The sequence below is a fragment of the Gorilla gorilla genome, chromosome 16 (assembly GCF_029281585.2).
Source record: "Gorilla gorilla gorilla isolate KB3781 chromosome 16, NHGRI_mGorGor1-v2.1_pri, whole genome shotgun sequence".
In the NCBI taxonomy this organism is placed as follows: domain Eukaryota; kingdom Metazoa; phylum Chordata; class Mammalia; order Primates; family Hominidae; genus Gorilla; species Gorilla gorilla.
Window position 1 is genome coordinate 60226434 of NC_073240.2, and position 17204 is coordinate 60243637.

General features: G+C 39.9%; 1 protein-coding gene across 10 annotated transcripts in view; it reads left to right on the forward strand.

The window, feature by feature from the left end:
* FAM81A (family with sequence similarity 81 member A) overlaps positions 1–17204 on the forward strand; it is an 84848-nt gene that overhangs the window by 12346 nt on the left and 55298 nt on the right. For 5 of the 10 annotated variants that reach the window (XM_019010748.4, XM_055363147.2, XM_019010750.3 and 2 more), the window contains 2 exons: positions 7854–7921; positions 9238–9511. In XM_019010748.4, the coding sequence (XP_018866293.1) occupies positions 7875–7921; positions 9238–9511 (321 nt within the window). In that variant the 5' untranslated portion in view covers positions 7854–7874. Of the gene's footprint in view, positions 1–5616; positions 6629–7853; positions 7951–9237; positions 9512–17204 lie in introns of those variants that run through there. The other 5 variants (XM_019010753.4, XM_055363150.2, XM_004056270.4 and 2 more) reach the window with 2 other exon arrangements.

Sequence of the window (17204 nt, forward strand, 5' to 3'; positions counted from 1 at the left end):
CAACAACAAAACTTATTCAAGTTCTTATCCTTCAATATTCTTTTAAGATATGCCAAGCAAGACAGCCACTTGGAAATCTATTTAGACTTAAAACTTAGATTATAAAATAAATATTCTATTTCCAGTGAACAGAATTACACCCTATGAAGTTTGGTATTAGAACCCCAGCTGACTCCAACTGCCCACTGAGTACAGGTGACTGTCAGTTGGCTGGTCTCTGGATGCTGTATTCTCTTGGTTAGGAGCAAGTCACAGGTCCCACCCACACTCAAAGGGAGAGGACCATGCAAGGTGTGAACACCAAGAGACAAGGATAGTGTTGGGGGGGCACCCTATGAGTCTGTCCACCACAGCAGGGACCATGTTTGGATCATCATGTTTCAGCATCATGGGTTCCAGTGTCATGGGTTTAGATCAGCATTGTTAGGGTGATCAGAGATTATCAGGGGGCTGACTTAACCTAGTCTGGTTCCCATCAGAGGTGAAATTCCAATATATTAATTCACACCGAGAAAAGTAGCTGACAGATAGACTTGGGCTTGTGTTTGCTGATTCCTGTGTACTCTCCTTTTATGCACAGCTATATGGGAAGCTAAAAGATGTGGTTGGTGAGTATGGACTCAGGGCAAGGAGTGAATAGGATTATCTTTACGGCTAATGTCACTGGACCATGAGAGCCTAATGCATCCCCCTCTATTATAGAGCTTTTCCTGCTGCCCTGGATTCCTAGGTCCTTGAAAACACCAATAATTTTTTTTTTTTTTTTTTGAGATGAGTCTCACTCTGTCCAGCCCAGGCTAGAAGGCAGTGGTGTGATCTGGGCTCACTGCAACCTCTGTCTCCTGGGTTCAAGTGATTCTTCTGCCTGAGCCTTCCGAGTAGCTGCGATAACAGGTGTGGACCATCACGCTCAGCTAATTTTTGTATTTTCAGTAGAGATGCAGTTTCATCATGTTGGCCAGGCTGGTCTTGAACTCCTGACCTCAAATGATCCGTCCACCTCGGCCTCCCAAAGTGCTGGGATTATAGGCGTGAGCCACCACATCTGGTCACCAGTACATTTTGTCTCTTGAAGCTCTGCTTTTAGTAGACATGCTGTGTATACCATCCTCCTTTCTGGTTGCACATTCATTCTCGAGCCAGAATATAATTCAATTGATTATATTCAACAATATGAAATTACTTCAATTCAGTTAAGATCTCCTGGACATTCACTCACCCAGCAAACATTTACTGATTAGCTCTGATGTACCATGTGCTTGGGATATAGCTGTGGACAATACAGCTCCTCATGGAGCATGCAGCATAGAGCCAAAGATGGATATTGAACTAGTATGATGAGTGCTTGCCGAATTTCAGTAATGAGTGTCAGCAGTGTCTTGGATCATTTTTGTAGATCAGCTGTTCCCATCTCTTCCTGATTCTTCAGATTTCGTTGTCAGAGTCTCATCTTAACTTGAATTTTGCAGTGTTCCCATTGGCTTTCTACACTACCTGCATCATTTTGTAGAACAAAGGAAAGGAAAATAAGATACCAAAAAGCTGAACTGATCCATGATTATAAACCCTATTTCAGTGAAAATGTCCATCATTAAGGGGCTGGCTAACAATTATGGGAGATCCATTCAGTGGACTATCACGCAGGCATTAAAGATGGTGATGTAGGCTGAGCGTAGTGGCTCATGCCTGTAATTCCAGCACTTTGGGAGGCCAAGGTGGGAGGATTACTTGAGGCTGGGAATTTGAGGCCAGCCTGGGCAATATAGTAAGACCTCATCTCTGTAAAAAACTGAAAAATTAGCCAGGTATGGTGGTAAGTGCCTGTGGTCCCGGCTACTCTGGAGGCTGAGGCAGGAGGATTGCTTGAGCCTAGGAATTGGAGGCTGCAGTGAGCTATGACCAAGCCACTGTACTCTAACCTGGGTGACAGAATGAGACAGTGTCTCACACAAAAAAATTTTTAATGGTGATGTATATCTTTATATATTGACATGGAATCATGCTCATGATGTAGTGTCAATTCGAAAATGCAGTGTACACATAGTCTATGAAGTATTATTATATTATATTATTTATTTAGAAACAGGATCTCACGCTGTCACCTGAGCTGGAGTACAGTGGCATGATCTCAGGTCACTGCAGCTTCCAACTTACCAGGCTCAGGTAGTCCTCCTGCCTTAGCCTCCTAAGTAGCTGGGACTGCAGTCATACACCAACATGCCTGGCTAATTTTTGTATTTTTTGTAGAGATAGGATTTTGCTATGTTGCCCAGGCTGGTCTTGAACTCCTGGGCTCAAGTGATTCTCCTGCCTCGGCCTCCCAAAGTGCTGGGATCATAGGCATGAGCCACCGCTCCTGGCTGAAAGTTTTATTTTAAAAAATAGATATGTATTCTATCAGATGTTCATAAAGGGACATTACCCAGGGAAGGGAAAGGAACCAACCCTTACTGGAAGCTTATCCAGTGTGCTAAGGCCAGACACTGTTCTGGATATTCCATAGCCTCCTGTGGCTAATGCCTGGTGATGCAGAGGCTGAGGTTCTAGGTTCAAATCTCTGCTCTACTCCTTCTTGGCCACGTGATGTTGGGCCAGTTGCTGAACATTTCTAAGTCTCTGTTTCCTCTGGTTCAATGTTGATAATAAGAGTATAATACTTTACAAATGATTGTGAGGATGAATTAAACTAATGCACATAAATGTGCTTCATGAGTACTGGACCTTCTCAAGTAAGCAGTTACTCGTTACGTTACGTGTGAGCAGCTGTTAGTTATGTGACCCCCAACTCAACCAACTAAGGTGGGCCCGCTGAGATCATACAGATAGTGGGGAAGCCAGGATTCAAGCAAGAGCCTTTCTTATCCTACCACCATGTTTTCTGTGAGAGAAAAATATGTTGGACTGTAGCTGTGCAAAGGGAGAGTGAGAGAAAGAGGGATGAGAGAGACAGTAGAAGAAGGAAAACAGGCAGTAAAAATGGGAAGTTAAGAGAAAGGGCAAAGGAAAATGAAGAGGACTCAATGGTGGGGAAAGAAAAAAAAAATTGGAAGAGAGGAGGCAGGGAGAAGGTAAGGGAGAAGAGCTGGAAGAGGGTAGGGAGGGAGGCAAGAAGAGAGAGAGGAATGAGAAGTGCTAGGTGAATCTCCATACCTCTCCTGCTACTCCAGCCAGATCCCATCTCTAGGCTGCCTGAATTCCCAGTCTAGTCACCAGGGCCTTGGGCCTGCATGCACCACTGTGACTCCCCATCTCCTCTGACTCCTGTCTGCCTGGGAGGCCCTTGCCTTCTACCATCCCACAATTTCCTATCACTCCTCAGGGCCTGGGGACCAAGTCCAAAGGCCTAAGGGTGCTGTTGGAGGTGAGTTAGAGAACAACATCCAGCTGTCTTTCCAGACAAACCTTCCACTGTTCCTGCCCTCTATCCTTTCACTCTGTTTTTAGCTATAAGGAAATAAGGTTTTTTTTTTTTTTTTTTTGCCATCATATTACAACCACTTTATTCATAAATGCTTTGCCTGTTTTTTATTCTGATGGTTGGGCATAATGTATCAATCCTATATTTTAATAGTGAAATGAAAAATTAACTGTTTTTACATGATTGGTATTCAACTCTTTAGTAAAAATTATCATTTTAATTTATTAAATTCATTTACCATTTTACATTAAAATGGTATGGCAGGTTTTTCTACTCAGTGTCACATCACTTATAAAACTATAATAATTGGTTGGCATTAATGTCTTCTTTTTCATTAAAATTTTAAAATATTCATCTCTATGTATATCTACTTCCTTTTTTGTTTCTCCCTTCACAGAATCCTCATAATCACAAATAATCATTTTGATTTAGATAATAGCATTTCACTTTACTCTTCTGTGAACTCCTGAATTCTATTTATATATTGCATATTTTGGGCATTTGGATTATTTTTCTTTTTTCTTTTTTTGAGACAGGGTCTTACTCTGTCACCCAGGCTAGAGTGCAGTGGTGCAGTCATGCATGGCTCACTGCAGCCTTGACCTCCCAGGCTCAGGTGATTTTCCCACCTTAGCCTCCCAGGTAGCTGGGACTACAGGTGCACGCCACCACGCTCAGCTAATTTATTTTTATTTTTTTTATTTTTTGTAGAGATGGGGTTTTGCTTTGTTGCCCAGGCTGGTCTCAAACTCCTAGGCTCAAGAAATCCTCCCACCTTAGCCTCCCAGGTAGAACTACAGGTGTGTGCCACCACACCTGGCTAGTTTTTTTTTGTTTGTATTTTTTGTAGAGATGGGGTTTTGCCATGTTGCCCAGGCTGGTCCCAAACTCCTGGGCTCACCTTAGCCTCCCAGGTTGCTGAGACTGCAGGTGTGTGCCACCACACCTGGCTAACTTTTTTTTTTTTTTGTAGAGATGGCATTTCACCATGTTGCCCAGGCTGGTCTCAAACTCCTGAGCTCAAGCCATCCACTTACCTCAACCTCCCAAAGTGCTGAGATTACAGGCCACAGTGCCTGGCCCCAGAGTTTATTTTTTCTTACTTCTTTCCATTCTTTTCTTCTTGCTTTACCTACCTGTCCCTTCCCCCAACTTCCCCCAATTTTAAAACTTTATAAAGTGGAGATTGTTTAACATATTGTTTAATATAGTGGAATCACTGCACAATCAAAACAGCATGAAACCCAGACCTGTGTGATAAGGTTGTAGACAGACCTGTGGTATCAGTGATCAGATTTATAAACGTACAGGAGATGATAACTTCAGGTAGGTAAGCCAGAATTAACAATGGGAAGATCTGGAAACAATGCTTGAGACGTTATTTAATCCTGTGACTTATTCATTATCAATCTTTATTCATCTGCAATATAGATTCCACGTTCTGGCAAAGAATCGTGATGCTAACAAACCAAGCGACCTGGCAGATATGCAGATCCTCACCACATTCATAAAGGGCACCCATTCTGAATAATGTGTCTTGTGAGCTCATGCCTTATGAAATTTCTTGTTATAGAGCTGCATAGCGCTTAGGAGGGTTTGCTTCTGAAAAGCCATCTCCGATAATGAGTGGTGTGGCTTGACTTTTGTGGCTCTGTTCAGGTAGATGAAATGACCTTCAGAGAAGGGGATGCCAAAGTCCCCATTCTTTCAGATACTTATTGAGTGTCTAATATTTGGGATTCAGTCTTGGTAAATAATTATACTTTTTAACTAAAGTGTATTGTCTTATATCTTTATTGCTGCAGTTTCTGATCTGGAAGTGCTGGGCATTCACTCAGTCATTAACAAAGATATATGGATACTTCTAGGTCAGCCCTGTGTTTATTAAGATTTGAAACATGCCTGTAAGGAGCGTGTCGTTTAGTAGGGGAGCTAGACTATTAAACAACTAAAAAGAATAGAGCATAATAAATAGTATACAAACAGATAAAGAGCTGGAGAAATGCAAGAGAGAGAGCCATTTTATAGACTGAGGGGCTAGTGGGGCTGTAAAGAGTGCATGAGTTTTCTAGGCTGGCAGGGGTGGGAAGGGTATTTCCCATAGAGCGCATGCACAGAGGTGTGATGGCAGGAGCGTGCAGGACATATCCAAGGACGGTGGTGGATGGGGTGGCGGGGGCGGGGGTTACCGGGGACTGGAGCAGGTGATTGTGGTAGGGAGTGGCCAAATATGAGGCTGGAAGAACAGGTTAGGCAGGCCAGAGCATGTTCAGAAGAAAGGAAGTAGAGGTTGGAGTGTTGGAGAGAAGCTGTGGAACAATCTCTCCTTCCCCTATTTTGGGAAAGCCTACTCATTCTCATCAGTTCTTCCTGACCTAGCTGCTACCCAGGAAAAATCGACCCCTCTCCTGTTTTCCCTCTCCATGTGCTGTTTTTCATAGGGTTAGCCACTTAACCCATTGTTTTTGTTTGTTTGTATTTGAGACAGAGTCTCCTCTATTGCCCAGGCTGGAGTGCAGTGGCACTATCATGGCTCACTGTAGCCTCAGCCTCCCTGGGCTCAGGTGATCCTCCTGAGTAGCCTCCAGAGTAGCTTGGACTACAGGTGTGCATTAGTACACCTGGCTAATTTTTGTATTTTTTGTAGAGATGGGATTTCGCCGTGTTGCCCAGCTGGCCTTGAAATTCTGGGCTTGAACTCCTGGGCTCAAGCAGTCCTCCCACTTTGGCCTCCCAAAGTGCTGGGATTACAGGCATGAGCCACAACCCATTGTTTTCTGGTTGGTTTAGATGACTTCTGCTGAGGGAAGGGATTTTAGTTTTTCCTAGTTAGGTTACTTAATTACCTAATAGATGCCAAATACATGTTTCTTAAGTTAGGCTATTCTGTAGATTAATATCTCAACTGAGATGTCTTACAACTTTAAAACTGTAAAGATTCTATGATTCTAAATAACAGCATTTCCCACACTGGCCTGATTTTATTTACAGTAGTCCCCCCTTATCGATGGTTTCACTTTCCACATTATCCAAGGTCAACCATGGTCAAAGATATTAAATAAAAAATTCTAGAAATAAACAATTCATAAGTTTTAAATTGTGTGCTGTTCTGAAATAGTGTGATGAAATCTTGTGCGATCCTGCTCCCTCCTGCCCAGAATGGGAATCATCCTCTTGTCCAGCGTATCCACACCATGCATACCTGGCCCTGTGAGTCACTTAATAGCCATCTCTGTTATCAGATTGACTGTTGGGGTATTGCAGTGCTTGTGACCAAGTAACCCTTATTTTACTTCATAATAGCCCCAAAGTGCAAGAGCACTGTGCCTAATTTATGAATTAAACTTAATCATGAGTATGTATGTGTAGAAAAAAATAGTATATATAGGCTTCGGTTTCAGGCATCCACTGGGGGTCTTGGAATGTATCCCTGAGAGATGAGGGAGGGCTACTGTAGTCTATGTGGCAGAAATGCTTCTCTTTGACACTGAAGAACTCTTTGGGCACCATAGCTTGTTTGGCATGAATGACTTTTTTTCCTTAAATGTAATTTGTTTAAAGTTCTTTGTCTAAGAAAATGAAATGTTCACATTTTGAAACTCCAAAAATAAAACACTAGAGAGATGACGCCAAAACAGTGATTTCAATCAGAAATGCTTTCTGAATCCAGCATCTAAATGAGAATTAATTATGGAATCAGATCATAGTTAGTAGGCATTCATTGTTTTAAGGCAATTGATAGCAGTATTGAGGAACCTAAATAATAAAGTATTTTAAACATCCTCTAGTGTTTTTCGCATTTCTAATGAGTTGTGAGGACCAAATGTTCCTTATATGCAAGATGAAATATGAATGATTGTATCTTATTATAAAGTTTTCAAGTTCTAATGAAGAATATCTTTCTCATTCCCTTGGTGGATAGATATCTTCCCACAAATCAGATCACATTGATCATGTGCTGTTTTATTTGAGATTAATTTAGAAATAAGTGCTCTCCATTTACCATGGAATTAGTAGTAAACATTTTCTGAGATCAAATTTACTGAGGTAGTTTCCTGCAAAATTCTACAGAGAAGTATAAGATTGGATAAGCCTATTAAACACTCTAGTTTCTGTTAAAAGTGGTTTCTCAAGCTTGAGATGCAGATTTGGAGTGAGGAAACTTCAGGAAACTCCATTGTACAGTCCCTGTTGGTCTGTCTTGCAAGGCTTAGCAGTATTAATTTCAGAAAAGCTTTGATTTTGCTTGATTGCTTTTCTTCTTATTTGTAAACATATGCTGTTTATTTCATATATAAGATACAAAACATTTAATAATATAACTTATCAGTGTTTCAACTTAATTTATGATCCACTTAGCAACTTAATAATAAGCTTTTGAGGTTAAGTTCTAGATATAAACTGTTAAATAATTTAGTGCTTATTTTTTCAACAGATGTGAATTATTAAAAAGAAAATGGCCCAACGGAGCACTGTATTTCCTTCTCGTGTCACCAAGGAAAGGTATAATATATGGAAAATATGCATCTAAGGTATACTTTTCCTTTCCACTCATCCCATGGGGGCTGCTAGTGGGTGTGATAGTTACAAATGAAAGCTTGGGCTGTTACATTATCGAAGAATGGTTTTGTTCAAGGGCAAGAGAAACACTATTGTGTCCTCTAACTTTCAATTTATAGGATACTGTGGACCACTCAGTGACCCCAAGAAGTAGAGATTTCACAGTAGTCCTACAGTAGACTTGAATTTCCTGTTGAGAGTGAAATATAACTCTGGGGGCTTCAGGCTAACATCCCTGTTAAGCTTTTTAAATCAGAAGTTGCAGATTAGGGGCCTATCGGCCAAAATTGGCTCATGAAGTACATTGCTTGGCCTAGCATGTTCTTAAATACTTTTTTTGGAGACAGGGTCTCACTCTGTTCCCCAGGCTGGAGAGCAGTGGCACAGTCACAGCTCACTGCAGCCTTGACCTCCTGGGCTTAGGTGATCTCCCACCTAGCCTCCTGAGTAGCTGGGACTATAGTTATGTGCCACCATGCCCAGCTAATTTTTAAATATTTTTTTTTGTAGAGATAGGGTCTCGTTGTGTTGCCCAGGCTGATCTTAAACTCCTGGGCTCAAGCAATCCTCCCACCTCAGCCACCCAAAGTTTTGGGATTACAGGTGTGAGCCACTGTGCTGGCCTTAAATACTTTTTAAATGAATCGTTAACATTTTAAAATCAAGTGATTTCACATACAAGTCTGGATTTGCTAGCTTTTCTTGAGAAATATCAGATCATCTGGAAAAAGGGACCTGAAATCCCTGATGGTCACTCATGGGTGGAGCAGAACTGTGGCTCCCTTTAGCTGGGAAATACCCTTTCCAGTTCTCTAAAGTCCCTGACACTCCCTATTGCCTCATATGTAGTATGCTTCACTCATTTATGTCGCCTGCCTGACCCACGTAGGCATTGAGTTTGTAACCACTGTTTCAGAGAGGGAGGAGGAGGAGAGCATGTTAGGAGACTTTGTTAATGAACTTCATCTTGATAACATAGATTATATTGGGGAGACATCTCGGTGTACCCAACTCTGCCAGCCTCTTACTCTTGGAAGTCATGGAGACCGCTTCTAAAACACTTAAGTCTGTGGGCATGATTATTTAAAGATCTTTCCCGGCTTGTGAAGAAAACTTTTTTAGGCAGAAATCCTGCCTCAAACCCTATTTAGCTTGTAGTTATAGATAATTTGTATTTCCAAACTTCTCTGGGAAGTTTTGAATCTGGCTTTAAAAATTATTTTTTCCCAATTAACAACCCTCATGGTTCCCTTCTGCAGGCGAGTGAGAACCATGCCCCGACACAGCCAGTCCCTGACCATGGCACCATACTCGTCTGTAAGCCTCGTGGAGCAGCTGGAAGACAGGATCCTCTGCCATGAGAAAACCACCGCCGCCCTCGTAGAGCACGCCTTTCGGATTAAAGATGACATTGTCAACAGTTTGCAGAAAATGCAAAACAAAGGGGGAGGTGACCGCTTGGCCAGGCTTTTCTTGGAGGAGCATATCAGAAACATAACTGCCATAGTGAAGCAACTTAATCGGGATATCGAGGTAAGGTTTGTGAAAGTCAGGTGGCCTATGTCCCTCTCCACAGAATTGCTCCATGTCAGGAGGTCACCCACATCTAATTCCTACCTCCCAGGCAGTACTGCATTTAGAACAAAGCTGTCTGTCTTGTCTATTCTTAATGATCGCCAAGGAGACAGCTTGCAGAAATATCCTAATTAAATTTATTCCAGTGTTTGATAACAGTTACTGTTAGTGTTATGTTTAATCTAAATTTACCTTGCTGATTATTAAATGATTTTATTTTGTTTGGCTCTTAATGAAGAGAGAGAAGAACTAGTCAAAATAGTTTCACTCTATAATCTTTCATATCTTTGAAGACAGCTATTAAGTCAATTACTAAGGTCAGACTCTGTTGCTTCAGATTAAATGTTTCTAGGTCATAATGATTATATGTAATACAGTTCATTACTCAAACAATTTAGGCATTTGGATTGCTCCTCAGACTCCCCTTTTTACTGCTGTAGTTTTCTTTGAAATGAGACCAATAAAAGGCCAATATTGTCTATTTTTAGAATTGGTAGATTTACTGCTATTTATTGAGCAATCACAGGGACCACACAGTTTAGTTCAGAAAGCTTCAGATCATTTAGGGCTTGGGTTTCCCTCACTACGCAATGTTCATATCTTTCACATGTAATGACTGAATATATGAATAATAGATATATGGCTAGATTAAGGAAAACTTTTGTTTCCTGTGATGGAGATTATATCTGAATTATGCTTCCTAAAATTAAACCTCATTTCTTTTTTTTCCATTGTCAGATTTGTATGTATGTATTTATTTTAACAGCTTTATTGAGATATAATGTAAGTGTCACAAAAAGTGTAAAATTAAATGATTTTTAGTAAATTTATAAAATTGTGCAACCTCAACACAATTCAATTTTAGGACACTGCCATCACCTTCCCAAAATTCACATAAGCCTGTTTGCAATCAATTCCTACTTCTACCCCAGCCCAGGCAACCACTCATCTACTTTCTGTCTCTATAAATTGGTCTTTTCCAGACATTTCATATAAATGGAAACCTTACAGTATGAGGTCTTTCGCATCTGGCTTCTTTCTTTCCTTTTCTTTTTGTTTGTTTGTTTGTTTGTTTTGAATGCAGTTGTGCAATCATGGCTCACTGAAGCCTTGACCTCCCAGGCTCAACCGATCCTCCTGCATCGGCGTCCCAAGTAGCTGGGACTACAGGTGTGCACAATCATGCCCAGCTAATTTTTGTATTTTTAATACTACAAAGTCCATCTATACTATAGTATTTTTTGTAGAGACATAGTCTCACTATGTTGCCCAGACAGGGCTTGAACTCCTGGGCTCAAGCAATCTGTCTGCCTCAGCCTCCCAAAGTGCTGGGATTACAGATGTGAGCCACTGTGCCCAGCCTGGCCTCTCTCATTTAGCATAATCTTTCTGCGGTTCAGACATATCCTAGCATGTATCATATTCCTTTTTATGTCTGAGTAATATTCTATTTTCTGGATATACCACATTCTGTTTAACCATTCTTGAACTGATGGGCATTTGGTTTGTTTCCAGTTCTTAGCTTTTATGAGTAAAGCTGCTATGAACACTTGTGACAGGTCTTTGATGTGAAAATATGTCTTTATTTCTCTTGGGTAAATTACTAGGAGTAGAATTGCTGGGTCTTATAGTGAGCTTATGTTTAACTTTTTAAAACATAGCTGGCAGGGCGCGGTGGCTCACGCCTGTAATCCCAGCTCTTAGGGAGGCCGAGGCAGGTGGATCACAAGGTCAGGAGATTGAGACCATCCTGGCTAACACGGTGAAACCCCATCTCTACTAAAAACACAAAAAATTAGCCGGGTGAGGTGGCGGGCGCCTGTAGTCCCAGCTACTCGGGAGGTTGAGGCAGGAGAATAGCGTGAACCCGGGAGCTGCAGCTTGCAGTGAGCCAAGACCATGCCACTGCACTCCAGCCTGGGCGACAGAGCGAGACTCCATCTCAAAAAAAAAAAAAAACATAGCCAAATAATTTTCCAAAGTGGCTATAACATTTTACAATCCCACAAGCAATGTATGAAGGTTCCAGTTTCTCTACCCCCTCAGCAATACTTGGCATTATCTTTTTTTATTATAGTCATTCTAATGGATGTGTAGTGGTATCTCATTGTGGTTTTAATTTGTATTTTCCTAATGACTAATGATCTTGAACACCTTTTCATATGCTTATTGATCATTTGTATGTCTTTGTTGGTGAAATGTCTATGTAAGTCTTCTACCCATTTTTTTTAAAATTAGATTTTCTTCATTGTGGGGAAAAAAGCTACCATTTTAACCATTTTAAGTGTATAATCTAATGACATTAAGTACATTCACAATGTTGGGCAATCATTATTACTGTCTATTTCCAAAAGATTTCCATCATCCCAAACTGAGACTTTGTTCCCATTAAAAAGTAACTCCCTACTCCACTTTCCCCTCAGCCCCTGGTGACCTCTATTCTATTTTCTGTCCTTATGAATTTGCTTATTCTAGCTACTTCATATAAGTGGAATCAGACAATAATTTGTACTTTTGTGTCTGGCTTTTTTCACTTAGCATAATGTTTTCAAGGTCCATCCATAATGTAGCATGTAACAGAATTCATTTTTATATTGGGTTATTTGTCATATTATTGATAACTTATGAAAGTTTTTATGTAGTTTAGATACAAGTCGCTTATCAGATATGTGATCTACAAATATTTTCTCCCATTCTGTGGCTTATATTTTCATTTTCCTAATAGTGTCTTTTGAAGTGTGAACATTTTTAGTTTTATTGAAGTCTAATATCAATTTTTTTCTTCAATGGTTTATTCTTTTGGTGTTGCATCTTTACAACTATTTGCTTATTAACTCAAGGTCACAAAGATTTTCTCCTATGTTTAATTCAAGATTCTCAGTTTATACATTTAGGTCTGTGAATCATTTTGAGGTAATTTTGTATATGGTGTGAGGTAAGGGTCTAAGTTAATTTTTTTTTCATCTCGCTATCCTAGGAAAATCTATCCTTTTCCCATTTGTCCTTTTGTTGAAAATCAATTGAACATAAAATATAAGGGTTTATTTCTGGATTCCACTGTTCTGTATGATTTTCTTAATGTCAATGCCACATTGTCTTGATTTCAAGTTTTAGAGTATATTTTTGAAATAAGGTAATGTAAGTTCTCCAACTTACAACTAATTTAAGTTCTCCAACTTGCAACTAATGTAAGTTCTCCAACTTGCAACTAATGTAAGTTCTTTTTAAAAGGTAGTTTTGGACTAGTCTATGTCCTTTGCATTGTCGTTTAAATTTTAGGATTAGCTTATCAGTTTATATTAAAAAGTGACTTTGATAGAGATTGCTTTGCACATATAGATTTTAAAAAGGCTGGTTGCAGTGGCTCACACCTGTAATCCCAGCACTTTGGGAGGTAGAGGTAGGAGAATCACTTGAACACAGGAATTTGAGACTAGCCTGAGCAACATAGTGAGAACCTATCTTTCTCTAAAAATAACAATAATAATAATAATAAAAAGAAATAATGTATAGATCCATTTGGGGAGAGTTGCCATCTTAATACTGTGTCTGATTGTTCAAGGAACCAACTTTTGGTTTTATTAATTTTGTCAGGTTTTTTTTGTTTTTGTTATTAATTTTAAAATTTTAAAATTGACAGACAATAATTATACATATTCTTGGGGTACATAGTGATGTTTCAATACATCTAATATGCAGTGACCAGATCAAGGTAATTTTGTGTCGTTTAACAAGTTGCTGTATCTCCTTCCCTTCCCCCTACCCATCCCATCCTCTAGTATTCTCTATTCTAATTTGTACTTCTTTGAGATCAACTTTTTTTAGCTTTCACATATGAGTAAGAACATGCAGTGTTTAACTTTCTGTTCCTGGCTTATTTCACATAACATAATGTCCTGCTGTTCTATCCGTGTTGTTGCAAAAGACAGAATTTTGTTCTTTTTTATGGCTGATAGTATTCCATTGTGTATATACACCACATTGTCTTTATCCATTCATCCATTGTGGGACACCTAGGTTTGATTCCATATCTTGGCTATTATGAATAGTGCTGCAATAAACATGGGGGTGAAGATGTCTCTTCAATATACTGATTTCCTTTCCTTTGGATAAATTCCCAGTAGTGGGATTGCTGGATCATATGGTAGTTCTATTTGTAGTTTTTTGAGGAACCTCCATACTTTTCTCCATAGTGGCTGTACTAGTTTACATTCCCGCCAACAGTGTATAAGAGCTCCCTTTTCTCTGCATCCTTGCCAGCATGTGTTACCTTTTGTGTTTTGGTAATAGCGGTTATAACTGGAGTGAGATGATACCTCATTGTGATTTTGATTTGCATTCCCCTGATAATTAGTGATATTGGGCCTTTTTTCATACATTTGTTTGCCATTTGTATGTCTTCTTTTGAGAAATATTTGTTCAAATCATTTACCCATTTGAAAAATTGCATATTTTTTGCTATTGAGTTGTTTGAGTTCCTTCTGTATTCTGGATATTAATCCCCTATTGGTTGAGTAGTTTGCAGGTATTTTTCTCCCATCCTGTAGATTGTCTTTTCACTTTGTTGATTGCTTCCTTTATTGTGCAGAAGCGTTTTTGTTTGATATAATCCATTTGTTTATTTTTGCTTTTGTTGTCTGTGCTTTTGAGGTCTTATTAATAAAATCTTCTCCTAGACCAGTGTCCTGAAGTGTTTCCCCTATGTTTTCTTCCAGTAGTTTTATCATGTTGGGCCTTACATTTAGGTCTTTTGTCCATTTGGAGTTTATTTTTGTATTGGGTGAGAGGTGGGGGCCTAGTTTAATTCTTCTGCATATGGATGTCCAGCTTCCCCAGCACCATTTATTGAAGATTTGTCTTTCCCTCAGTGAGTGTTCTTGGCACCTTTGTCCAAAATCAGATGGCTGTAGATACGTGGATTAATTTCTAGGTTCTCTTTTCTGTTCCATTGTTCTATGTGTCTGTTTTTATGCCAGTACCATGCTGTTTTGGTTACTACAGCTATGTAGTATATTTTGAGGTCTGGTAGTGTGATGCCTCTGGCTTTGTTCTTATTTATTTATTTATTTATTTATTGAGATACAGTCTCACTCTTTTGCCCAGGCTAGAGTGCAGTGGCGTGATATTGGCTCACGGCAACCTCAGCCTCCCAGGTTCAAGTGTTTCTCCTGCCTCAGCCTGCTGAGTAGCTGAGATTACAGGCACATGTCATCATGCCAGGCTAATTTTTGTATTTTTAGTAGAGACAGGGTTTCACCATGTTGGCTAGGCTGGTCTCCAACTCCTGACCTCAGGTGATCCGCCCATCTCGGCCTCCCAAAGTGCTGGGATTACGGGCATGAGCCGTTGCGCCTGGCCCTAGTTTTGTTCTTGCTCAGGGTTGCTTTGTCTATTTGCGGTCTTTTGTGGTTCCATACAAATTATAGGGTTTTTGGTTGAGTGCAGAGAACATCCTTTTTGTTTTCTTTCCTTTTCTTTTCTTTTTTTTTTTAAATTATACTGTAAGTTTTAGGGTACATGTGCACAACGTGCAGGTTTGATACATAGTTATACATGTGCCATGTTGGTTTGCTGCACCCATCAACTCATCATTTACATTAGGTATTTCTCCTAATGCTATCCCTCCCCCAGCCCCCCGTCTGCTGACAGACCTTGGTGTGTGATGTTCCCTGCCATGTGTCCAAGTGATCTCATTGTTCAGTTCCCACCTGTGAATGAGAACATGCGGTGTTTGGTTTTCTGTCCTTGTGATAGTTTGCTGAGAAAGTTTGCTGAGAATGATGGTTTCCAGCCTGATCCGTGTCCCTGCAAAGGACATGAACTCATCCTTTTTTATAGCTGCATAGTATTTCATGGTGTATATGTGCCACATTTTCTTAATCCAGTCTATCATTGATGGACATTTGGGTTGGTTCCAAGTCTTTGCTATTCTGAATAGTGCTGCAATAAACATACATGTGCATGATTTATAGTAGTATGATTTGCAATCCTTTGGGTATATACCCAGTAATGGGATTGCTGAGTCAAATGGTAATTCTAGTTCTAGATCCCTGAGGAATCGCCACACTGTCTTCCACAATGGTTAAACTAATTTACACTCCCACCAACAGTGTAAAAGCATTCCTATTTCTCCACATCCTTGCTAGCATCTGTTGTTTCCTGACTTTTTAATGATTGCCATTCTAACTGGCGTGAGATGGTATCTCTTTGTGGTTTTGATTTGCATTTCTCTGATGACCAGTGATGATGAGCATTTTTTCGTGTGTCTGTTGGCTGCATAGATGTCTTCTTTTGAGATGTGTCTGTTCATTTCCTTTGCCCACTTTTTGATGGGGTTGTTTGTTTTTTTCTTGTAAATTTGTTTGAGTTCTTTGTAGATTCTGGATGTTAGCCCTTTGTCAGATGGGTAGATTGCAAAAATTTTCTCCCATTCTGTAGGTTGCCTGTTCACTCTGATGGTAGTTTCTTTTGCTGTGCAGAAGCTCTTTAGTTTAATTAGATCCCATTTGTCTATTTTGGCTTTTATTGCCATTGCTTTTGGTGTTTTAGGCATGAAGTCCTTGCCCATGCCTATGTCCCGAATGGTACTGCCTAGGTTTTCTTCTAGGGTTTTTGGGGTTTTTAGGTCTAACATTTAAGTCTTTAATCCATCTTGAATTAGTTTTTGTATAAGGTGTAAGGAAGGGATCCAGTTTCAGCTTTCTGCATATGGCTAGCCAGTTTTCCCAGCACCATTTATTAAATGGGGAATCCTTTCCCCATTTCTTGTTTTTGTCAGGTTTGTCAAAGATCAGATGGTTGTAGATGTGTGGTATTGTTTCTCAGGCCTCTATTCTGTTCCGTTGGTCTATATGTCTGTTTTGGTACCAGTACCATGCCGTTTTGGTTACTATAGCCTTGTAGGATAGTTTGAAGTCAGGTAGCATGATGCTTCCAGCTTTGTTCTTTTTGCTTAGGATTGTCTTGGCAATGCAGGCTCTTTTTTGGTTCCATATGAACTTTAAAGCAGTTTTTTCCAATTCTGTGAAGAAAGTCATTGGTAGCTGGGTGGGGATGGCATTGAATCTATAAATTACTTTGGGCAGTGTGGCCATTTTCACGATATTGATTCTTCCTATCCATGAGCATGGAATATTCTTCCATTTGTTTGTGTCCTCTTTCATTTCGTTGAGCAGTGGTTTGTAGTTTTTCCTTGAAGAGGTCCTTCACATCCCTTGTAAGTTGGATTCCTAAGTATTTTATTCTCTTTGTAGCAATTGTGAATGGGAGTTCACTCATGATTTGGCTCTGTGTTTGTCTGTTAATGGTGTATAGGAATGCTTGTGATTTTTGCACATTGATTTTGTATCCTGAGACTTTCCTGAAGTTGCTTATCAGCTTAAGAAGATTTTGGGCTGAGATGATGGGGTTTTCTAAATATACAATCATGTCATCTGCAAACAGGGACAATTTGACTTCCTCATTTCCTAATTGAACACCCTTTATTTATTTCTTTTGCCTGATTGCCCTGGCCAGAACTTCCAACACCATGTTGAACAGGAGTGGTGAGAGAGGGCATCCTTGTTTTGTGCCGGTTTTCAAAGGAAATGCTTCCAGTTTTGCCCATTCAGTATGATATTGGCTGTGGGTTTGTCATAAAATAGCTCTTATT